At 36.7% G+C, this 26,254-nt stretch overlaps 1 protein-coding gene across 3 annotated transcripts in view; it reads right to left on the bottom strand.

The window, feature by feature from the left end:
• DLC1 (DLC1 Rho GTPase activating protein) overlaps positions 1 to 26,254 on the bottom strand; it is a 233,960-nt gene that overhangs the window by 119,975 nt on the left and 87,731 nt on the right. For all 3 annotated transcript variants that reach the window (XM_051616522.1, XM_051616520.1, XM_051616521.1), the window contains exon 5: positions 16,717 to 16,750. In XM_051616522.1, the coding sequence (XP_051472482.1) occupies positions 16,717 to 16,750 (34 nt within the window). The remainder of the gene's footprint in view (positions 1 to 16,716; positions 16,751 to 26,254) is intronic.

Below are 26,254 nucleotides of genomic sequence, written 5' to 3'. Positions count from 1 at the left end.
ATTCTTTTGGGAAATGTTTCATTAATGGACAAGTGTCTAATTGCTGCAGGCTCACAAAAATCTTATGACTTGGACTTCAATTGACTGTCACTTGACTGCATCAATGAAATCTGCTGCTCCTTATCAGCGAGATCTGCTGTTCAAAGGTCTATTAGGAATAGAAATATATTAGGAACAAAAGCAAATCCTGACTCCTGCTGTGTGAGGACCTTGGTAAGGCAATGCTTGCTCAGTGCTGAAAGGGCTGGGATGTTAAACAGGGCTTGTTTTCTCCCAAAGCTCTGCCCCTGAGTGTCTTTACGCTCTATCAGACAGATTTGAGATTTTCTGTGGTTTCATCAATTTGTAGTTAGGTTGCTGACAGAGTGAGCACTCATGCAGATAATAATTTGGTACTCAGGCTATAATTATGGCTACAGTGACTTTCAGTTATCTCTACTAATAACTCAACATGCTATTCAAAATACAGTTGGTACTGATACATAAGCAGCAAGTGCTAAGTCTGTTTTAGCATAACTCTACCCATTCCAAAAGCTTGTCCCAGAGGAGAGGGAGTGCTGGGGCAGCAACCTGTGGTTCAAAGAGTTGCTCTCCAGGGAGCATCAACTGGGGAAGTTGTCATTGCCTGCCAGAGCACTGTCTGCCACACCTCTTCTCTAGAGTTACGCCAGGGATTACCTGGCCCTGCAATTTAAGAAAGTATAAAGGCAGTGAGACTACATCCAGAGTACTGTGTCCAGTTCTGGGCTCCCTACTTCAAGAAGGACAGGGATTTACTAGAGAGAGTCTGACAGAGGGCTATGAGGATGATTAAGGGACTGGAACACCTGTCTTATGAGGAAAGGCTGAGAGACCTGGGGCTGTTTAGTCTAGAGAAGAGAAGACTGAGAGGGGATCTTATTAATGTATACAAACATCTGAAGGGTGGGTGTCAAGAAGGAGGGGCCAATGTCTTTTCAGTCATGCCCTGTGGTAGGATGAGGGGCCATGGATGCAAGCTAGAGCACAGGAAGTTCCACCTCAACATGAGGAAGAACTGCTTTACTGTAAGGGTTATGGAGCACTAGAACAGGCTACCCAGAGAGGTTATGGAGTCTCCTTCTCTGGAGACTTTCAAGACCCATCTGGAAAACAGGTATCACATGATAGATTATGGCTTTGGCTATAGTCTTGTTGATAAACCATAAAACAATAACAAGAGCAGCTACACAGAGCAGTATGATCCCAGCTGCATACCACATATACAACTGCATGTTGGGAAAAAGGTCCAGCAAAAACATTGCAGAAATTATCTGTCCAGTTTTCAAGCTGTGAACATATTCAGGAGAAGCATTGCCTGTAGCTGTCTCAGGGAATCCTCCCAGCTGAGGTGAAATTTTAAATATTCACCAATTAGTCAGAATTTATAGCCTGTGCTTATGATAGAACCTCACATTGGCACCTATAAATTATTGTGATAGTTTGACTCAGGATTGACAATTAAGCAAATAACAATGCCCACAGTCCCCTCCAACTCAGGTAGGGAAAGGAGAGGGATAATAAAGAGAGAGGCTTCCAGACTGAAAACTAAACTAGACAGCTTTAATTAAATACTAATGATAGAAGACAATATATACAAGTATATGAAGGAATGTGCAAAATCCCTATCACCTCTCCCCAACCCCATGACACTCTCCTTATCTGTGAGCAGTTCTGAAATGTCCCTGAGTGCTTCCAGAGATAGTGGCAGAGCAAAACAGGAGCTGAGGTTAGAGTTATGAGGGTCATGCGTGGACCTGAGGATCAATAGTGATGGATAGATGGAGTCCTCCCCAGACCCTGGCCATGAATGGAAGAGAAGGGAAAGGGAGAAGAAGGGCTTGACTTCCATGATCCCTGAATTTATACAGAGCTACATAGATATATTGAATAGAATACTCTGGTTTGCCAACTTGGCTGTCTGTCTAGTCTGCTCCTCCCTACAGAAGAGTTATGATTCTTCTGCTCCTTTAGTATCTGAATCATTAGATTCAACAGGTAGAGCAAAATATCCTTGGTCTCTTGGAATTAACTATAAACATCCAAGCGTTATCAGTCCACTACCTGGAAGACTTGTGTACTGCTTAAAAGAGACTTAACTGAAGAAAAAAAAAAAAGCAACAAAACAGTAAAAAGAATATTGACTTCATCCTGGCTCAAACAAGGACAGCGTGACCTGCCCTAGGCAGTCCTGCTCTGGCAGGGGGGTTGAACTCAATCTCCAGAGGTCCCTTCCAACCCCTAACATTCTGTGATTCTGTGAAGTCCTTTGCATTCTACTCTCCAGGTATGTGGAAGAGCAGCAGGACAGTTAATTTTCTGGCTCACTGTTTTTCTCTTTTTCCCTCCTAAAGTAATTACTGTAAGATGATAGCTGAAAAATTAAAAAGTAGAAGTGCAGAATCACCTGGACCATTTGTCTGTAACCAAAATAATTAATTTCCAGAATCTCCTTTTCAGTAAATGATCAAATATAAAACCTTGAAGACAGTTTGTCAGAGGGAGCAAAAGTAGAGAAAAGAGTTAGGTGAAACCAGTGGTTCAATCATTATGCTAGAATCTCACTGCGACATATTTTCCATGCATTACAAGAGGTATTGCCCTTCCCAAGCTTTGTCTGGGAAGCAAGAGGTTAAGATGCTTCCACCGAGAAAATGATTTGCTTATTAATTCATATTTGAATCCCCTAAGCAAGAACTAAACTGGGAGAATTTAGTAGTAGACAAAGGAACCCCAAATTAATTAATCTGATTGATCTTTTTGATCAAGACCTCACAATAAAACTAAGGGTGAATACCCTACCACTTTTGGTTTCAAACAGTCCCTGGTCCATGCCATCTACCAAAATGCTCATGCGTCTTGTCTAGAAAACTGCCACATGGTATGGGCCAAAACTTCAGCAGCAAGCATGACAATAAGTAAATGAGGGATAACTGCATGTCAGTACTTGAGCCCACGTCCTGTCTAGTTTACTTTACTTGTACAGATCACAGAATCACAGAATCTTAGGGGTTGGAAGGGACCCCGAAAGATCATCTAGTCCAACCCCCTTGCCAGAGCAGGATCACCTAGAGCACATCACACAGGAACGTGTCCAGGCAGGTTTTGAATGTCTCCAGCAAAGGAGACTCCACAACCTCTCTGGGCAGCCAGTTCCAGTGCTCTGTCACTCTCACAGGAAAGAAGTTTTTTCTGGTGTTTACATGGAACCTCCTATGTTCCAGTTTGCACCCATTGCCCCTTGTCCTATCACTAGACATCACTGAAAAAGCCTGGCTCCATCCTCCTGACACTTCCCCTTAACATATTTGTAAACTTTGATGAGGTCGCCCCTCAGTCTCTTCTTCTCCAAGCTAAAGAGACCCAGCTCCCTCAGCCTTTCCTCATAAGGGAGATGTTCCACTCCCTTAATCATCTTTGTGGCTCTGCACTGGACTCTTTCAAGCAGTTCCCTGTCCTTCTTGAACTGAGGGTCCCAGAACTGGACACAATATTCCAGATGCGGCCTCACCAAGGCAGAATAGAGAGGGAGGAGAACCTCTCTTGACTGACTAACCACACCCTTTCTAATGCACCCCAGGATGCCATTGGCCTTCTTAGCCACAAGGGCACACTGCTGACTCATGGTCATCCTCCTGTCCACCAGGACCCCCAGGTCCCTCCTTCCTACACTGCTCTCCAGCAGGTCAGCCCCCAACCTGTACTGGTACATGGGCTTGTTCTTCCCCAGATACAAGACTCTACACTTGCCCTTGTTGAATTTCATCAAGTTTCTCCCTGCCCGACTCTCCAGGCTGTCCAGGTCTCGCTGAATGGCAGCACAGCCTTCTGGTGTGTCAGCTGCTCCTCCCAGTTTAGTGTCATCAGCAAACTTGCTGAGGGCACACTCTGTTCCCTCATCCAGGTAATTGATGAAAATACTGAACAGAACAGAACCTGCTGCATGAATGAGTCCTTGAATGAGGTGCCCTCTGTCCTCTGTGACCAGCTGCTAGATGTGTGCACTCCAAGTTTGAGCATCGTTTAGCCTATACCTCCCTCTGACAGGGCAAATTAAACAAACCTGTGTGATCCCAGAGCTCTTCTAAGAGGGGAAACTCCCAGTTTTGGAAAGTACTTTGTGGTACTTCATTTTTGTCATCAATGGAGTTCTAAAAGAAAAGGGAAAGAGGACTTGGAAACAATTGTAGCACTATTTAGGAAACAACTATAAGGGAAAATAGGAGCAAACTCTCTTCTGGTTGTTTGCACTGTATTGTTTTAGCCAATAGAATTCAGACTTCAAGCAGTGCTGTGACTGCAGGGTACGTGGCAGACAGAGTTTTAGTGCTGTAGCGAGACTCACCTAGCAGCATTGTGCTTGTTGCAGCTCGCTAAACACAGCTGGAAGTCTACAATAACACATTTACTTGTCTGTTATCTTTCACAATTACAATTCTCCATCTCACTTCAGTCTGTTGAAACGATTGTCCATACTCCAGAATACTGCAAACACATTTACTTTATCTTTTTATGTAGTTTTATTTTTCAGGGTTTATTTTGCTTTGTTTAAGAAAACTGGGTAAGGAAGCTTAAATATCAGATCTCAGGAAATGAAATTATCACTACATCTTTAGTTGAACCGGAATGCACTTAAGAAAAAAAAGAGAGAGGTTTAAGTTAGAGTCATGGGAACTGGTGAGCAAAGCACCAAAAAGCATGAAACCACAACACAGATGTAGCAAAGATTTTCCAGATGTGGAATTCCTTCTATGGATCAGTAGAATTAGCTTAACTTTCTTAAGCTATAATGATTATTCTGGGGAAAAAAAAAAAAAAAAGTATGGGTAATTTCTTATCTCTCAGTCTCCTAAATAAATGCAATTTACTTTGCTGAAGATTTTTTTTATATATTTGTTTTATGAAAGGATGTCTGTTTCTCATTCCTCTTAGTTTGCCTAATGTGGCATGCCTTGTCTCTCTAGAAATGCCTTTGAAATATACTGCAAGAGTTAATATATGTAACAACTTCTTAGTTTGGAGCTTTTCTTGTTTAGTTTTTCAATGCCCAGTTCCTCATTAAAAACAAAATTATGCCAAGTTTTGATTACAACTGCAACACATACATATATATACTTGCAGTTTTTTAGTATGGTCTTTGGTTATGTATGTGCTTTTATATTCTTACAAGATATGCTCATACTTTTTTTTTTTTTTTCTCTTTATTCAGCTGAAGAATTGCCTTGACTTCCTATATTCTGATCACTGATTTCTGCAAAATTTTAGATCCCTCTAATTACTGTTAGAAAGTTTCCTAACACGTAAAGGAATTTTCCTGTTGCTGTGTAATTGATATAGTATTCTTACTTTGATGATGGACAGTTGGTACTGTTTCCTGAAAGAAATACATGCCTTTTAGAAAACATAAGAAACACTCTTGTAATAATATTAAATTCAGTGTAGAGATTAGGGCTGAATATTCAATACATTTTTACTACAAAATACCATTTCTGATGCATTAAAAACAAATTCAATAATTGGACAGTGATTTATCCACTAGAAATATTGAAATACTAATTTGACATCTCGGGTAAATTTTGAATTGCTACACAGAGGGTTACAATTCGGGTTAAGAAAATCAGTAGTAGGACTGTTGGTAATTTAATTGAGGAAAGGGTTATATGAATAAATTTCTCTATCATTAATTTGTCTAGGCTTTTTTTTAACCCTGTGAAAAACTTCAGAATCTGCACTATACTGGGGCAAGAAGCACCACAGTTCAGTTCTAGACTGTGGAGAAATGCCTCCCCCTGTTTTGATCCTGCCACATTTATTTGATATACTCTCTTTCTTTTATGGGAAGAGGCAAGTAATTACACATAATGTCAAAAGGTTATCAACACAGAGTAATCAAACATGGATAACTATTGTGTTGAGAGACCAAGAAAAAGAAATTAAGTGCAAAAACTTTTACTATTGGAAGGAATGGCAGGTATTAAATCCCTGACAGAAAAAACCCCAAACAGCACTGCTTCCAAGCTAGCAGTGAATCCTACTGTAATTTGTGAGTCAGAATCATTGTCTTCTGCTTGACCCATTTTTTTTTTCTTATCCTGCAACTGCTAATTGAATGGTGACTAAAAGGCATTTTTCCTAGAAATGCTATTCTGGAGCCATGCTTCAAAACATAGAGTCAAACTGAATCTGTAAGGGTGATCTGTATAGAAAGTGAAAGTCTGAGATCTTCCTCTAAAAAGGTGGAAGAAATTTTAGGAAACCTACAGATTTTTCCCATGAGTCTCTTCCAAATTTCCAATCATTTTCAAGCCACAAATGCCTTGATTATGATGAAATGATACCTGAAAAAAACTGATTTACCTTATATACACTTTAAAGTTTTGTTAGAGCAAGTATATTAGTTACGAATGTGAAACAGAGACCTGGTGAAGACACACTTGTGCTGACACAAAAAATGTTATTCCACTCTTAGACTTAGCATGAGCCGTACCACCAAAATAAGTCCTTGGCACTCTCCTAACACTCTGGAGTTTCAACCCTGCTTTAAGAGCCTCCCACGGTAACTACAAGAGCAAAATCTTTCTAGCCTACACATGGACTTTTTTTCTGTAAACAGTGCTCCAGGTAAGTCAATTGATGAATAAATTATTGACAAAAGTCTTGATCTTTCTTTTTCTTCCTTGCAATATGAAGAAACATTGATTCCAGGATGACACTGTAAATTAGCCAACCTGCCTAGAGGAAGCAGTGCTTGATTTTATTATTTTTTTCCCCTTGCCTTTTAACAGATATTTTGACTACGCTTCTTTAATTTCAAACTTGTATTTTGATACGTATTAAAATCCCTGGTTACTTTCTGCTTTCTCTTTCAATTCTACTTATCAGTAGCTACAGAGATAGGATGCACCTGGATAGCACTCTGAAATTGATTACCTCTATCTTCTTTTAGGCCACAGCAGGCGTAACTGAATCCACTGTAGACTGGGCTTTAAATTAATACCTACCAACTGAACTAAAAAGGCTATTCACTCAGAGGAACTTTCAGAGAAAGCATTTTAGACTTGGATTTAGCAAACTTCTATTTACAAGCTTACTCCAAACTCCTGTAACTGGAATGACTGCCTGAAGGTAGAACTCCTTACATGTTTATAGGTAATTTGGCAGTTGTTTCTACAAGTAAACTTGGTTTTCAGTTCTTTTATTTATAATACTTATGAATTAAGCAACAATTTCATGCAGTTATCTGACTCTTTCCTGAAATGTCATGAAGGGGAGATTGACTAATAGCTAAAAGCAACACAAAGGTAGATTGAAGGTGGTAATGAAGCTATTGCAGGAGGCAACTGACTGCATTTGCATGTAAGAATTGTAAACTGGTGCTCTATAAAGACCAACGGCATCTACCACATGCTAGAGAAGCATCATTTGACTTGATTGGCACTTCTTGGTACATGCAAAAGCAATCTAATTTTAGAAGAGTATTTGCAGAGGACATTTGAGACAATAGATAAACTTGATGATGAGACAGCACGTTATTTCAAAACCTTCTAGACAATTAAAAGCACCTTTTGTCAGATATGGTTAGTATCTTTGAGTTCAGAGACAATAATATATTTCTGGTTGCTCAGGCTGAACATACTACAAGCAGATACAACAATTCTCTTGAGCATAATTTGCTATGCCAGAAGGCATTGTGAGCAAAATCAGCAACTCTAACATGGAAAAAACCCATGTCTGAGCAACCTGTGACACTGCAGCTACACACAGCCCTATCGTTGTGCTGCCAAGGACAGTTTCACATCAGGAAGACACTTTGCCTCCAGGTGTGCCTAATCCAAAGTGTGCTTTTGTGGGTGTCTCACCTGAGTTTTCAGCAAGTCCTTAGAGAAATGTAAATAAGCATCACTTCTCATCAAACATCAAAGAGGTCTTTCTTTTCCCTGAGGATCTGTGAAAAGGAGCTTTTTATTCTAAGACAGGAGTTGAAAGTGTGCATGTAAGTACCTAAAATATACAAACAACAAAACCGTGTGCTAGCTTTGTGGAGTAAAGCCCATGTTCTAGATGATGTGGGACTGAAACAATTTTTTACCCTTCTGTTTTAACAGATGCAAAAAGAGAAAAATAATCCTACCACACTTTCTTAAGTGCTCTGAGATCTTCCTATTACAGATGATTTAGAATTGTTCAGCTCTTCAGTTTAACATCTCTGAAACAACTTAGCAGTCCAAGCCCTATTTTCAAATATGAACACAGGAGCAAAATATGATCTTACAGATGTTTTGAATGTTGTCTAGGAACACAAAGTAGTAAAGAAGAATGTATTAAATTTTTCTCAAATTACTAGATACCTTCATAATTCTGTATCATGCATAGATTTTACTGCCCCAAGGTAATATTTACTTGGAATCTGGGTACAATCAGCAGGAGTCACGAAAGAGAGCTTGTTTTTCATCCACCTAAATAACTATGAAAATGTAGCCAAAAGTTAATTTAAAAATTTAGCTCTGGGCGCTTCAGCTTTTCAGAAGCTGACTGGAGACTAAAAAAGAAATCCCGTCACCTGATTTCCAAATCAAGTCACATCATTACTTGGCCTAGCGATTACATGTCAGTATCAATTAGAACCTAGTGAACTAGTTTATATTTCATCTGGATCAACACAAGTCTTTACCATGAACTCAGTCAGAACAAAATTAGACCAGAAATAACTTAATTAACTGGTTAGCACCATTCTCTGTTATTCTTGCTGTAGCCAAAAAAGGAAAGGAAGAACTTGTTCATGTTTGCTTTGATGTAAAACCTATTTTTGGTCAGGGACTACCTCTTTTAGAATGTTTCTCATGTCAAGTATAAGGGACCACAATATGGGCTGGCTAATATAAATGATACCAAACCACTGTGTAACAGATAACTAGCTTTATACTGAAAAGAAACTTGATTAAAATTAAATATACCATACTAGCCAGAATTAACTGCATACCAGTTTACAGTCTATATGCTGGTGTGCTAGAACCTAAGTATGTTATAATTACTTATAATGTAATACTAAATGGAATTTGCTGAAAGTAACAAATGCGTCAGCCTTCTGCTGTGTTTTCTGCTTTGACAACAAAGATCTCAATCGTGAAACATTGTTTCCCACAATATTTTTGTTTGCAAGTTGGGATTTAACAGTCTGGAAGGGTGAATAAATAGATGATAAAAAAATTTCTGGAGTGCAGCTCTATGGAAAAGGCCCTGGGGTCTTGGCAGACAGCAAGCTGTGCCTGAGCCAGCAGTGTGCCCTGGCAGCAAAGAGAGCTGGCAGCAATCTGGGGTGTATCAATAAATGCATGGCCTGTAGATGGAGGGAAGGGATTATCCCCTTCAATTCAGTGCTTGTTAGACTACATCTGCAATACTGAGTCCAGTTTCAGGATTCTTCCAATGCAAGACAGACGTCAATAAAAGGGAACAATCCAGGGAGGGCCGCCAGACTGGTCAGGGTCTCAATCATCTGGCCTGTGAGCTGAGTCTGCAGGACTTGTTCAGCCTGAAGAGGTGACTTTTGGTGTTCTAGCAGCAGCTCCCCAAGGACCTACTGGAAGGGCAAGAAGATGATGGAGCTGGGCTTTTAATATTGTGCATGTGAGGATGTCAAGATACAATAGGCATAAACTGAAAACAGAAAGGATCAGACAGGATTTAAGGAAAACTTCTCCATGGAGACAGTACAGGAGGGGAGCAGGTAGCGTACAGAGGTTACACAGGCTCTCCCTTTGAGGTTTACAATCAGGCTGGATAAAATCCTGAGCAACCTTGTCTAACACCAGGGCTGCTTGTGCTTGAGCAAGAGGTTGGAGAAATCACCTCCAAAGGTCCATTTCAAGAGAGTTATCCTGAGTTATCCTTTGTTCAACTGTATTTCACTAATAGGTGATGAAGTTTGTTATGAGAGACATTCTTACAACTTATCAATCTGTGATGAAACATATTATTGATGTCAAAATGCTTTTAAAAGTCTTTGATATCAATGGGTTTTTTTGCCTTTTTTTTTTCTTTTTCTAATAACATAGTTTTTAGGATAAAAACAACTTGCCTTAAAAAGGAAAGCACGTATTACCTTAAAACAACATTGGATTGGATAGAAAAAGCGAAAGATTTAGCATGATGGCCAGCAGCACTAATCACTCATTATATGTACCTTTATCAGTGTCAGTGAAATATCTTTATTAGAATAAGGTAATTCTTTTACAGAACTTAAGAAAAGACAGCAAACCAGTAAAGAAATAAAAAATCAGTTGCTCGTTACAGGAACATAAGGCACTGAGGCAATGCTTGCTTTCTCTAAAGTATATGTTGATACTTGAATATTTGTTGAGGAAATATTTAAAATTACTGCCACAATTAAAACAAACATCAAAGAATCCAGAAAAATGTCACAGCTACAAAGGCATGGAAGTGCATGACATGGCCCAATGCAATGTAAAATTAATGGTCTACCCTTGTTATTGGCCTTAAATAATTCAGTTAAGCTTTTCTCTCGTAGTATTTTGAAGATCAAAATAGATGAGATTATAGTAAAGAAATTACTTTTGAAGGTAACAACTGCATATTTTTATTTTAAAAGCTCTTCCAAAGAAGTATAAAAGCAGGTACATACTGATGGCCTATACTAATGCAGGTGGAATAAGAAAACAGAAGGTGGCTAAATACTTAAGAACTCGATACACAAGAGGTTCTGTTAGTTCTCAGACACTTCAGATGTACTTTATTATTATGCAAAGGTTTCATGGAATTCATTTTAGCATTCCAGAAAACACCTGTTTGCCCATTCAGGCATAGGACCTGGATGTTTTTGTCCTTCTTTAATGGCATACAACCTTCCTGACTGCTGGTTCCCCCTCAGAGAACAATTCACATGTCCTGGCACTACCTCTCAGCTTTTAAGACGAGAGCAATATACAACAGATAATCACGAGGAGTTTTAGGGACAATCCTGCATCCAATGCATTTAGAATAGTTAAAAGTGGACTTTCAGAGGAAAGCTGCAGTCTCAGAATCTACTGTTTCCTCCAAAACTGAAATAAAACAGCCATGGCACCTTAAGATTAATGAGACTGGCTTCTCACAGTGCTATGTGCATTTTAAAGTTTATATGTGTATATCCACATGCTCACAGTGAATATCGTGTGATCTTAACATTAAAGTAATTTATTCAGAAGAACAACTACAGTAGTGTGCAGTTAAAAAGTCACTAAAATCAAATACCAAAAATAATGACATCAAATATTTTATTGCACTTAGGAAAAATAAAGAAAACTAGACAACTAATCATCATCAGGAATCTTAGTATGAAATGTCAGTTTTAGGCATCTATTTGCATCACAATTATTTCCAGTAATTAAATAAATGGCAGTGGAATAAAAACATATCTATTAGGATTTATTTGTGTTTGGCAGTCATCCATGCCTATTCTGGCCGGGTTATTGTAACTGTTTTTTTACTATGACAGCTTGAAGAGCAAGTGGTCACCTGACATTTTTATTTAGAAAGCAAACACTCAGCTAAAATAAATTTTCTAACTGTTGCAACACCAACATGAAAAGAAAGATTACCTAGCTAGGAACTAGTACTTCTTACTAAGGTCTCACAAACATACTAAGACTGTTCTACTAAAACCAGATATGATACTTACAAAAAGGAACAACTAAAAATTACTTTTGCCCAGTTTATTTGAGAACACTGGCTAGGGATATTGTAAAGCAATTGAAAAACTGGTACCTGTGCCAATTTACTTATATTTCTCTCTAGTTTATGTGGAAACTGATGTCCAGTAGCCAGTCAGATTAGATTTTTAATGTTTGCTCTAGGTTCACAATAAGTTTATATGGATGAACCTTTTATGACTTTATGAAAACAGAGTATCCAGTGAGTACTGCTCATAGAAAGAATTTATTTAGATCGAGAACATGTTTGTAAAATCTAGTGGTGGGTTTATTTTTCCTCTTTGATTTAAGCTGCAATTAAATGAAATGAACTCTACCTAGCACACCTAGCAGATGGTCTTTTGTGTGCCTTGTTTAATGACAGTGAACCTGTTGCTACTGGATTTTCAAGGTTCTTTGCTGTGAATTCTCACAGGTAGCCCAACCTGCCTTGTCATCATTCCATCACCTCTTGTTCTGCAGCTCATCTCACCATGGGGCTGAACACCTAGTGTGCCTCACTGCCCAACAGTGACAATTAGTCTGTGAGAGGAAACACCTGGAAGTTAAGATCCCTTTTATCATCTGTGTATTTGTCTCCTGTGTGAATCAAAGGCAACCAGGGAAAGTAACACCAAAGGACATTGAGTCTGTACTTTATTAAATAGTATATTTACCAGAAATCTGGAGGAGATGCAGAAAAAAAATGAAAAGAGACTTGTTCACACTGGGGAGCTTTCAAACACTTTACAGTGGCCAGGGATCCAGTGAGGCTGCTGTCTTTGACTGGGCTAAATACTGTATTGTTTGCTTGCTGATCACCAAAACACAGACAAGAAATGGGCTGTCAAATATGTTCTATTCCATGTCAGAATGACACTTTTTTTTTTTTCTTTTTTTCTGAAGTAAGCCTCTTTAACCTACTAGAAAGAGCACTGAGATTTACCCAAAGAAGTTGTACACTTTTTTCATACTGTATCTTAAAAGCAAGAGGGGATATTTTGGTAGAATCCGAAAGCTCTTAAAAGCACATTCACTTGCTATTCTGCTAGGGAATTTTTACTGCTACAGTTGAGTAGTGTCACTTACTTTTTTATATAAAGTCCTGTGTTCTGTGTTTTTTAATTGATTCAAGTTTGTACTTAATAATTAAAATGTAGTACTCTGTGACTTCAAAAAAAGTATTTTATTTTTAGAGGAGCAACTCTTCTAAATGTGTCTTCAACCAAAATACCACAAGGCAATTGTTTTATGCACAGGAAAATGCATTTATTATAATGCTGAACATTATGGACCAATGGTGTCAATATTTATTTAGGGTTAGACTAAACCATCTGCCCTGTTTATGTGATTGCATATATTTTCATCACCTCAAGAGAAATAAGCTGTGCTAGTCCCTGGCCAGATGTGGATATTCACTCTGCCCCTGGCTGCTGGCTCTGTTGTAGCAATATTTCTAAGTCACAGAGTTCACTATTCCCTACAAATATTTGAGGATAAATTGGGAAATCATGAAGTTGGTCCACAAAGAGTCTTAGGCAATACTTCTAATATTGACTTATAGCAATTTCAACTTTGTTTTGGGAGGCACTGCTCCAGAAATTGAAATTGGCCCTGAATTAAGAACCTCTCAGTGGGTTCATCAGACTGAATATTGGTACCTATGTTAGCAGAGGTCTTGGCTTTACAGGTAGTGGAGAGTTCACAAATACCATTCATGAAGTCTTGTGTGTGATTCACATCAGTTAACTAAATGCTAACATATAGCGAGTTGAACCCAAGGCTCATATGTTGTTTTTGGGCTATAAATGAAGCCAACACAACTAAATCAGTCACAGTGACTCCTTCATTATTGACAGGTGAGATTAATCCTTCATCCCTCAAATTTCTTCATAGTTTGTGGGCAGCATTTGAGTAAGGTAAGTAAAGGCAAAAGAATACATACATTACTCAAAAAAAGAAAATAAAATATGGATGTATCTGAAAAAACAGCTTCTTTTGAAGCTGCTTGCTGGCCTGCATTCCTGATTTAGGTGCTGATAGTTCCAGCCCGAGTCATCTCTTGGCTATAACCATAATTTTCCCTGACTGTGCATGTTGCTTGATCTCGACTTATACCTTAAAAAAGTTCTTTTGAAAGATTTATTTTTTTCACCATTGCCAGAAATGTCACCAGTATTGAGACTTCTTAAAAATGCTTTTCTCAGAAATAGCTGATGCCACAATGCATAATTTCCACTGCCCTAATTCACATAACTTTAAGCAATAGCATTCACAGGCATGATTGATGTTTTTCTCAATCTCATTTATAGATTTTTGCTGAAGGGACTCTGCAATTGCAGGTTTTACTACACTTTCCACTGTAAAAAAATGAATTAACTGCTTATGGAACTCTTGAGTTACTGACAATAGTACCAGCGTTTTCAGATTATGTTTGGCTTTGCTCTCAATCTAAAACTAGTGTGTTTCTTTTTTTTTTTTTTTTTTTTTTTTTACACTTTACTGCATGTTGGAAAAATACGTAAAATTGAGAAAATATTTAATTTCAGGGATTAACAACTGCTAAAAACATAATCAGTTATGTATGAACTTCTAAAATGCTTAAACAGCTTGGGCCATTTAAGGATCTAAGTTTTTGGGCCTGTAAGAAAAGCATTTGAAAATACCAGAGTATCTAGAGTCTACAGAATAGAAAGGTTTGTAAAAAAAAGGTCTTTATTTATTTATATATAATTTCTAAACCAGATACATTGAAATAAGAGCTTTTTTTCTTTCCTATATTTTTCAGCCCAGTCCCAGATGAAACCAAATAATATGAATTAGGAAAGAGAAAGCTACAAATTATTACTTCAGACTCACAAAATGATAAAAGATGTTTTACTAGACATTTTGAGTCCATTTTTAATCCAATTTTAATTTAAATACAAAGCTATATCTAATCTCTTTACCTACTGTGTTGTTAGCATTGTCAGTAGTAAAATAAACAACTCATTTTTGTTCTGTAATACCTTGTAATATATTTTAGTTTATTTGTAATAATATAAATTCAAAAGAGTTATATTGTTGGTATTTGCAAATATATAAAAGGAGTCCCATCTGTTTTTTTTACAGTAGATATGCAAATATGTTATGCTGTTTTATGTAGGCTTTCACATGTTACTTTTGGCTTTGTCATTTGTGAGTTTTATGCAATGTCATAAGCATAGGCAGCAATGATCAAACAACATGAGACCTGATTGTCTGAATGAAGATCCAACCATATTTGAAAAATATAGCACAAACTACCCCTAAAGCCATATTTCTTGAGTCAATAGGCCTGATTTAAACAATCATCTCCCAAAGGCATGGTTAATATTTCAAAAAAAGATCATCACAACCTCATGAGCTCCTAAGCTGCAAAGAGCTAAACAAAAACCAAAACTGATTAAAAGGCAACCACATTTCCACTCACAGTCTAGCTTGTGCTCAAGTACATGGAAACATTAGCAAATTGATTCACATGGAATGAAATTCCACCTAATATTTGTAATACCAAATAAAATGCTATCCACAAAAAACATAACTGCAAATCTGGGCAAGAAGAAGGAAGAGAGAGGCAGATTCATATCCATATGTATAGGTTACAAAGGGTATGTCAAAAATACATTTATTTCATGCCATCATCAACACTGACATGATGGGTAGTTTTGACATTGAAGAAGTAAGCATAGCGCTTTGCTTTTTATTTCTAATTTTATGAGCAATAGCTACGGCAAAAAATTGTTGTCACTCTATTCCTCTAGTATAAAACTGGGGTCTTTACATCTCTATGCCCTGAAGATTTTTTAATTATTTTCAGGTAGCTTTTAATCTTGCATGGTACAGAATTGGTAAATATGTACAAAAATCTATAATGTTACATGGCTGGTTGACAAAGTATTTGAAATTAGCTGCAAATAGTAGAGCCAATTATAATCAGTTTGTATTGTTTGGACATAATTTAAAGTATGTGGCCAACTATAAGCCGCCTCAGAAAAAGAAATACCAAATAATACCACCTGTGAAATCTATAAAGAAAATGCTTATGAAATGAGTCACAGTTATGAATTTCAACAGCTAAAACACCAACATCCTGACCAGACAACTCCAATGTTTTTACAGTACTGATTAGCACTGTGGCTTTTCTCTCAAAAACTTTTTTTTAAATTTTTTAAACAGTTCTCTCCCTTAACAAGCAAAAGCAGTATCCAAAACCAGGATAATGCAAGAAATTATCACCAATGACAATCAACCATAAATCAGAATGCCAGGTGGCATTTGGGTATTTTGAGGTATTTATCAAACTACAGTTGAAGTACAGGAGCAAACTATCAAAATAAATGATGAAGAAACCAAGAGAAATTCTAAAGATCTATAGTGCTAAGAGTGGAGTGTTTCCTAGAGTTTATCACAGCAATGCACGTATTAGAAAGTCTCTTGCAGACAATTGCTAGACAATTTCACATAGTGATCAGAGAACACATATAACAAAATAACAGGAAAAGAACCGTTCAATATCCTGGAAGTACTTAGCCAAAATATAAATTTTTATCTCCAGTGAAATACTCCAGATAATAAGCTTCCTACCATACTTAAAGACAGATGGTAAAGTTCACACTAAGTCATCAAATTCCACTGGCTTGAACAAACCCATTGGCATCCATGTTTGTTAATGGAGACACCAAATAAATAAAAAACACAAGTGAGTATCTAGAAGAAGGCTGACACGTAAGGGGCAGCTGCAATTCAGAGTACTTCATAGGATAGTTTCAAACATCCTTATTAGTCTCACACAGAAAGCTGGGTGGCTTTTCAGAGAGTGAAAACATCCTTTTCAGGAAACAGTAACTTTTACACAGACATTTGTCAGGTCTATAAGCCTACACATTTGAAACCCCACAGTTGAAGCCCGTCTTTTGTCACTTAGTTAAGTAACACTGTATTCTACAAAACAAACATAAGAAAATGAGAAAAGAAGTAAATATTGACTCACCAGCCTTCTCCTTCTCTGAAATAATGGGCATAGCCTAGGGAAAAAAAAAATAAATATATACCATTATTAAAAAAATATTAATATTAAGGAAACATTATAAATCCTATGGTAGATTTTATGAGTGTCCAGAAGGTCTGGAAAGATCTGAGGTCTCACTGTGTTAAGCATTCTGGAGAAAAACATACAGTTCCCATTTAAGTGGCTTATAATCTATTATGAAACCAGTTACCGTTTAAAAAAAAAAAAAAAAAAAAAAAAAGACTAGGAGAGAAGGGAGGAGATGGAGATAATAAGATCTTACAATGACCACATTTTGAAATAATCATTCTAGAATACATGCCCATAATATTCCACTGGGAAATTACTAAATAATTCTGAAGGAGTGAAGACAAAAACTGTGTGGCTGAAGACGAGATTAAATGCCAAATCTTTCTCCTGCAGAACTCTACTTGAGTTCTGCCATTAATTCCATATACTTAGTACTTGGGATCAAATGTATGTTGTTCTATAACATACCAGTTTCTTACTTGTTATATAATTTTTCAAAGACAAGTAACAGAACTGTTTTCATATTGGCTGTAATTGTTTTTCCACTTAGAAAATTGGTGTTTTTTTTTTTAATGGTTGCAAAAATCTTTCATACCATGCTTTTCTTTTAGACATGCAGAGGAACTTTCTGAGATATTTTTCCAAAAATAAGGTTACAGACTGAATTAATTGTAAAATGGAATTTATATGGCACACATATAAACAGAATTAAAGAATGTGCAGATATGGTAAAGGTAAGAAAGTCTGGATGAGAAATTGGATTATGTATGCAATGTATGTAGAATTGCTATGTGAGTTAAGGTATCCATTTTACATCCCTTTAACTTATGTCAGTCTAGCCTTTGCTCAGCAGATTTTCCTACTGCAGATCTTGCTGCAGATTTCACAGGAAAAGAAAGAGGAAAATGATGGACAGAAATCACTAAACAGCCAGTTTCATACCTTCCACAGAGTTTCTGAAATAGACTTTGAAAATTTCATTTCAGGATTTGATTTGTCCTGTTACATGAAATATATTTAATAGCATTTTCTGAGTGGCATTTTGTACAGAATGACAAACAAAACATGTCTTAGACTATATATATTAATAAATAATTTACAGATTGATAATAGCCAACACAGCCCTTTTTTGATTCTTTCTGTTTTACCTGTACTCTGCCTAGTTAAATATCTATTGCTCGAGTCTGGCATTCGAAAAATGTCACACTATCAGACATATTATTCAAAATGACAGCAGCCTCTTGCTTGAAAAGCGTTTCCCTTGCTTTGTACAAACATATATTTGTTCAGAGGAAGCACTATTTTGCTCTAGTAATGCAACAGAGACATTAACTTCCATAGACTGAAGAAAGTTAACATGCCAAAGAAACAATAAAATTACAGAATGAATCAAGGAAACAGATGCAAAGAAAGAAAAAGTGTACAATGTACAGATTTTTAAAAAATAAATCATAGACATTTGAAAACCAGTATATAATTTTATTCTCTTTCCCAGACCTAAGAGGTTACACTGGCTAAGTAAGAAAATAAGAAAGAAAAGTCCAAATTCACTATTCTTATTTGTCTGAGAAGGAGATTTTTTTAAGAGATAACTTTGTAAAGAGGAATAGGTGAGAAACGAGCAAACACATAGGAGAAGAAAACAAAACAGAAGAGAAAAGGGAACCTTAAAAATCAGCTGTAAGGGTCAAGATGAAAGAAGTCGGGGACAGTTTATAAGATTTTAATTTTGAGCTTGGTTAGCCATAAAAAAAAAAAAAAAAAAAAATCAAAGAAGGTGGGATGGTATCCATTAAGATAAGTTTAGAAGACAACATTGAGATGACTGGTGTCAGCATTCGGCGTAGAAATCATAAGCTCTGTCATTGTAAAGACTGACAGTAACCTGAATGTTTGACTTCAACCATGGTGCAGTGGCATGCTTTAAAATTCTGAATCCATTCTAACAGTCCCAAAAGATGTTTTCCTTACAAAAATGTACATGAAAAAGTGAGTCTTACTCATTAATTGTTTACAATTTAAGGAGAACTAATGGATAGGCCATATTTTTAGTCAAAGATTTAGGTTTTCTTAGTTTACAGAAAAACTCTAAATCTTCCTATTTTATTGAAATACATAGTAAATATAGGGTCTCTGATTAAAGAACTAAATAAAACCAGAAAACACCTTTAAAAATCACCTTTTTATCCACAGGGTAGAAATTTTGGATGATACTTTCAAATGTGTCTGTTTCCTAAACTGAGTGTAGTTCTGCTGAATTAAGATGGAAAATGAGCTAAAAATTCTGCCAGAATGTCCTATCGCTGCTTAAAAGCCTAGGAAAAAAAATCCTAAATGAACATAGCATTTCTTGAAAATTTTAAATAAAACAAACCACAAGGAAATCTTGTTCAACAAGATTGCAGACATTCCTACTATCGGTTTAGTTTTTTGTTAATACAGCTACACATACTGCTTACATGTTGTCCAGTGGGAAACATGATTGTTGCTTATGAGAAATGGTCTCATCTTCAGTGCAGTTTTGAATTCACTGGAGACCTTCTTCCAACGAGTTCCATATGTTCCAAATGAATTGCATTCCCAGGAAATGATTTAACATTTCTGGCCGTGGAGCAATTAAACTGGATTTTCCTGCCTGGCCAGATGGGTTCACTGTAACTTCACATTATTTCTCACTCTCCTCATAGAACTAAAGTACTGGACTAACAATTTCCACATGATCTAACCACATGTGTTTAAAAAAAAACAACAACAAACCAGGCACACACCCTTTTTACACCTTCTTCACACCTTTCAACAAACACTCCCTAAAGTCAGGCCCCTCTCTATATATTTAATACCCTGTGCTCTTAGCAGCAACAAGGAAGAAAAAAACAAATTAAAAAATTAGAGAATATGGTTTCAAGCTATGAAAATCTTACTTGGAATACCATATTGAAAATTTGTATATGCATCCTTGCTGTATTGCAACTGATTCCCTCATGCCAGCAAATATGGCTGTATATGGTTCTGTGATTCTATGACTGTAAAGTGCATGTAAAATACTATAATGCACTTTTTTCTTTTAACTTGCAGTTGCCATACACAGGTAGAATTGATTACCAGTAATACTGGATTAAATAACCATTTCCTTTGAATTTCATTAGAAGTTAGGTGGAAAAGCTGCCTTCCAGGAAAAAAAAAAAAAAAGTGGAAAATTCTGGTAAATTAAAAATTTAAGTATCAAAAATGAAAAGTTTTGATTGACCCAAGTAAAAATATCAACTTCCCCCCTCCCCCTGAGCTTTTAAGAATATTTTAACAGGAAAGAGAAGTAACTATGTAACAAAAGCCTGCAATTTCAAACTGCAATGATTCATTTTGGGCATGCCAGTTCTTTATTCTGAAAAGAAGAAAGAAAGAATACCGCCTAACTCCCCAAATTAGTGCATCTAGTGAATCTCTGAGCTGTCTTAAATAAATTAGCATTGTAGCTTTCCAGATTAGAAGCAGTGTAGTTAGGAGATGTGTGTGGTGTATTGGTGGTGAAATGGGTGGTGCATGGTCTGCAAAGAAGGCAGAGTCCATTTGGGGAGAGTGGTGAGGGAATGCTGAGCTTGAAGCACATCCAGTTTGACCTGGTCACAGCTTGGCTCTCCCTTTACTGCACTGCACAGCTATATATATATATCTATATCTATGCTACTGATTCCAAACCTGCATTTCAAACCATTATGAATAAAAATGAACTAGCTATCTTTTGGTTTCCTTGCACTCCCAAAACATGAACAGCTCTATCATGATTGACTCATCTGCAGACAGCTACAATAGATGGCAAAGATTTGTACAAACCAGCAAACTATACTGTAAAGGAGCAAATATTATAAATTTTCTGAAATAATGATCTAGTGACATTTATTTAGTTTTGTAGTATATGATAAACCAACTAATGTGAGTCTATATTTCAGTTTTGCAACAAGATCTATTATCTTTATGCTACACTTTTTTCCCCAGAATAATAATAAGAGTTTTCGGTGTAAGGCTTTTTTTTTTTTATTTTGTTGGTGTTTTGGTTTGTTGTTTGTTTGATTAATAAAAGTGCATTTGGCATGACATAATTACCATGATGAGTATGTCAGCAACCCAGCCTTTTTTCAGGTATGCATTTGAATAGACATGCAGGGATGTTTTTTTGCTAATGATCAGATACATCTTGATTACCAAGCATTTATTTACAATTTTGCCTGTGGAGTGAATACCTTCTATGGTCCAGGGTGAAGTGAAAACTCCAGGATAAATGTTAGCATACTGGAATTTTACTAGAAAGGGAAAATCCAGCCATCATCATAATTGAGAGCAAGTGGCTGTTGCTGAGCATGTGCTGTTATAAATTATCTGCCTTACTTTGGATGGATTTTTATGGTAATTACCTTTTATTCCTGCAATTAAAAATCATGGTCTAAATTCTCACCTCAGTGGATGCTTCTTTTATGGAAAACAGTTTTATTAAGAATTGTATTTTTCATTTAAATGGTTTGCTTCAAGACCAAATCCATTTTCCAATTTTAAAAACATGGAAGCTTTCTACTGCGTTAGGAATTCAAAAGAGACTAACTTCCAAAGTCTGCACACATAAAAATGAATGTTATATCTAGTTTATAAACTGGTTCATTGATTTTGAAACCAGAAACAACTATGTAGATTTTAATGTATCTGTTGTCTTCTTTCTACTCTAACCATCAAAGCACACAGAAGTCTAAAAGCTCTTAAAGAAGAGCAATCTACTGAGAGTCTGTCAGGAAAGAAAGGACGTAATATCATCACAATATACAATTACCAAGGAAGGCCTAATGAACTGAATGACAGAGAAGTCTCTACTACAATAAACAAGGTCAATCTTGTACCTGAAAACTGAGGTGAACAACAGACAGAAAACAGATTTTAAGTATTACATAATTTTTCAAACAGTGTAAGTTCTATATCATCTGGAGTTCTTAGATAGATATTTCATTTTATTTAAAAGGTATACTCTAGTTTTCATAATTCATATAAGCAGCAGCTAAAAAAAAAATAAAATTCCATGATCACTCAGATGGTTAAAAATTAGGTAAATATTGCAGTCCATAACCAGAAATGTCTTTAGTGATACCACCCTTACAACAAAATACTGAACTGATACTTCTACCAGAAAATTTTCATTTTTAAAATCTTTTGTGTTAATGAATCAGATTAAGAGAGGAAACATGTACAAAGTCCTTTTCAAAATAATAATTAATATAAAGTAATCTTTTGTTATTAACATTGAACTGAAATCATAGCAATAATACAGAAGAAAAATCAATGATGGATTTATCATTCAGAGTTATTTACAAAACATTAAACTAATAAATTTTTATAGTGAATTTTAATTTGTTTTCATCTGGATAAGGAAACAGAAAAAAACAAACCTACCAACATTCAGGACAGTTCATCTTTAAAAGGGGAATTTAGCAAGGTATTCCTTGTGGTCTTTTATTTTACTAAAGATTGCAATTACTAGAAGTAGAGCAGAAGGCAATTAAAATCCACCCAATAATAAAGCTGCATCAATTAACTAAGTTTTTAAAAGAAATTTATGTCACATTCAGAGGTCTCTGTCCAAGATTATGACAACACTATGCATTTAGTTCTACTGGAAGTACAAAGCTGTATGCTTGCCTGCATATGTTCTCCTCCAGTCAGTTGCATGCCTATCCCCAACCACTTTGTTTGTGACTAGATATTTCTGTTTGCTAGAGCCTCTTTATGCCACTGAGGTCATGCACAGAGACCCCTTCTAGTTAGTGCTGGATGGCTGGCAGTTCTCTTTCCATGAGACACTTGCCAAGAGCCTGCACTTGGGGTGGTCTGGTAACTTCCCACTCCTCGTCATTCAGCTGGCAGAGTGTGACTCTTGCTAGATTGGAAGTGCAAAACAAAGTTGTAGGATTGCTGCCTTGTGCTCTGTTTGGTGCTATTGTAGACTTGCCATAGATCAGGGGAAGCTCTCAGTGCTCTAAAATCTGTCAGGACCACATACAGCTGGTTCATATGACAGATAAGAAAGCAGCCTGTCTGCAGCTTGTCCGAACGATTAAGTAGAACTTGGCCACGTTATAGAATTAAGTCCTTTCTCTTTAGGGATGTTAAAGTCTTCAGAGTCGCAGCTGCAAGTTCCTAAATATACTAAGTTACCATAACACATTTTGTAAAATGTAATTATGGTTTTTTTTTTTTTTTTAAATTTATTATTGTTAGACCTCAGCTATTTGCATATTAGGATTTAACTTTGATTAAAAACAAATATGTACAATAAACTTGGTTTTGATACTTCCCAGGAGCTCCTCAGATAAGGAACTGTGTTCCTACTTGAACTCCCGGGGGCACAGAGTATTTGAAAGAGAGGTCAGTGAAGTTTCAGTTTAATGTTAAGGAACATTTATATATCTTTTGGTAATAACAAAGCCTGTGCTTCCTCCAGTTTCACCAAACATATGTATCTCTTTCCTAAAGAAAACATAGCTTGAATGTTAACACTAAAGCTGAGATGTGACACACTACCTCTAGAACTGGAGCAGCCTCAAGAGCGCTCATGCTTTTCATCAATCACCAGGGATACTATTAGGGTTAATTTACAAATAGAGAGCTTTTTCCCAAGCTCAGAAGTAATTTGTTTACCTAATTTTTATCTTATAAAACCTTTTACTGTAACAAACACATCAATAAACCCTGAAGCACGGGCAAAGCTGAACTACTTGGGAACCAGAGGGCACCCAGCTCTGTAAGGCAGCAGTAAAAGATAATGAAAGTCTCCTGTTTCCCATTTGTTTCAACATCATGCAAAGTCTACAAATGTGATTTTGCCTTAAATCTGAAGAATGCTTCTATATGCCTGACAGGGATCTCATATGATTACAGTATTTTCTCTTCTCTTATCTAAAAAACTTAAATAAAAAATTCTTACAATTTCATAAAGTAAAATTTGTTACACTATGATTGTAAGTTACCAAATACCTGTGCACTTACTTGCAGAGTAAAAGGAGAAATTAAAAAAAAAAAAATTATACCATTCCTATCTTTCCCTAGCCACCTCAAAGAAAACAAAGAAGGCCCTTGCCCCTCATCCCAAGAAAAGCCAGTCGCTTAATGATTTTGAAGGGTGCACACATGAAAATCAGGAAGCACATCTCATTGCTGCAAGTGCGAAAGTCTATTGTAATGCAGAAGCTATATGTTAATGAATCATAGAATCATCAAGGCTGGAAAAGACCTTCAAGTCTGCCCTATAAACTCTAACCACTAAACTACCTCCTGAAACACCACATCTACCTGTTTTTCGAACACCTTCAGGGACTGCACCTCCACCATCTCCCTGGGCAGCCTGTTCCAACACCTCACCAAGGAAAACCTCACTGTGTTCAGCTTTATGTTCTGAAAAAGAAAATCAGGTGTAGAGCATTGCAGCAACTTATTGACACTTACTGGGAGGGCAGCAACTATTGACAACTATTAACACTCTGATGCTGTGTGTTTGCCCTCTTGAATCTCCACAGGTAACCCCAGGTGGCAGCTCTTCAGATTGTTAGCAGCAGCATGCTGCTACAACTGTTTAGGTTCTCTCTCAAAATAAAAAAGCAAACCTCAATAAACAAAATTTTAAAACGTGGTATGCATGTTTTTGCACAAATCTTTATGCTCACAGTCTCATGTGAATACAGTCACTGTGATATTACAGTTGTTGGACCAGGTAGAAAAGGATCAAAAGCAGATCCCTAGGGCAGCTCTTGATCTTGAGATTTATCTAGGCATAGAAGAATAAATTGCTATGAAAGCGACACCTCTTCTATGATGATGAAACCTTTACTTTCTGCAGAACACAGTAGTTCTTTGCTCAGGAGGCTGAAGAGTCCCATGATAGTGCTGTTAATCATACGCTGATGGGTAGCATGCCAGACAGAGAAAGTCACAGGTTTGGGAGAGTCAGTGGGGTGTACATCTAACTTTGGAAGGCAGCAGGGGTGAGAGTAAGAGAGAAAGTGCCAAATTAATTTCAGCAAATGATCACCCAATCAGCTAGATGTGATAATTATCATGTTTCTTCTGCTTCTTTATGTTTACTAAAGCATAGAGTAAAATAGGTTATTATAAACCACATTTACTTTTACAGAGGGAGGACAAAAGGCAAGGAGTAGAAGCGCACAAGACAGTAGCTTTGTCGTAGGTAGGAGGAGGTAAAAATGTGGGGAGTAAATACTGCAATGTGTTATCTGGATCTTGTTTGCTTATTTGTGCATATTCTTGGAATCTCAGTTTGCTCATGTTTCAATATACACATATAGCAAATGTGAGCTTAAAAATCACTAAGTCAGTATCTCTACATCATCCAAAAGAAAGAGAGACAAAATGAAAATTACTTCTTTTGGGTTCTCTGCACGTGTAGTATGGTGATCTTTAAGCTCGTGTCAAGTTTGTGGGTAACAGATAGAGGCAATAAAACAAAAAGACATCTTTTGGGTGAAGAAGCAAGAACAGAACCACAGTTTCCTTCATGATATTAGTTGTGTAAGTTGGAAAGATATTGCTAAGATGAAAATAACCCCCTTTTTTCTCATTAGGTAGAAGACACAAAAAAGATATTAAAAATATGTAACAAGTAACACCGAGAAGTTTCTTTATCATTGTAAAAATAAACTATAGCTTTTTCTCGTAAAAGAGCATAAGGAAATGATGCAAAGTAGATTTTTAAATCCAAATATAACAATAGAAGTTCTAAAAAATACTCCAAGTCCTTGAAGAATCTCTTTAGAAAACAAAACATTCATCTGTACATCTTGTAACCAGATTCCCCTTCTTTGTTAGAGAAAAAAATGCCCAACTATAACCATTTTCACTTTAATAACTCTGGCCACATTGAGTATCGAATTTCCTCTGCTCATATAACCAAAACCTTGGTTCCTCTAACACAGTTAATAAATGAGAAAAATACACATTTAACCTGCCCTTTAGTTTCCTCAGCTGGAGTCATTACCAGTAAGAGCACCACTACAGGTCTGTGACATGACCAATTCCTGCTACATGTCTTTAGGGTCTGTCAACACCTTACTTAACTCAGTAATGCCTGTGCTGACGTTTCATAGTGCATATCTACATGGACAGACATGGGCACAAACACACATGTAAATATTTTCCATCTCTGTGCAGTAGTCCCATTGTACTATCTGTCAAGCTAGGTTCTTTGATGTCATAAAATGCCAGAAAGCAATAGAAGTACTCAAAAAACTGTGAAGTTTTGCTCATGTGGCTGATGTATTTTAAAATCCTGGGAGAAAGGTGGAGTGTTTTGCATCTGACTGCAGGAAACTGGGTTCCATTCATCACCTCAAGGTTGAGCCATAAATGCTGCAGGTTAAAGTTAGGGTGAGCTTACTGCATGGTTAAGAAAGACCATCTATTGCTTCTTCTAGAGCAAGACCCCTGGGGTAGTCATGGTCTG

The sequence above is a fragment of the Apus apus genome, chromosome 4 (genome assembly GCF_020740795.1).
Source record: "Apus apus isolate bApuApu2 chromosome 4, bApuApu2.pri.cur, whole genome shotgun sequence".
Taxonomy (NCBI): domain Eukaryota; kingdom Metazoa; phylum Chordata; class Aves; order Apodiformes; family Apodidae; genus Apus; species Apus apus.
Note: the sequence above shows the minus strand (reverse complement) of the source record. Positions and strands in the feature narration are given on the sequence as shown.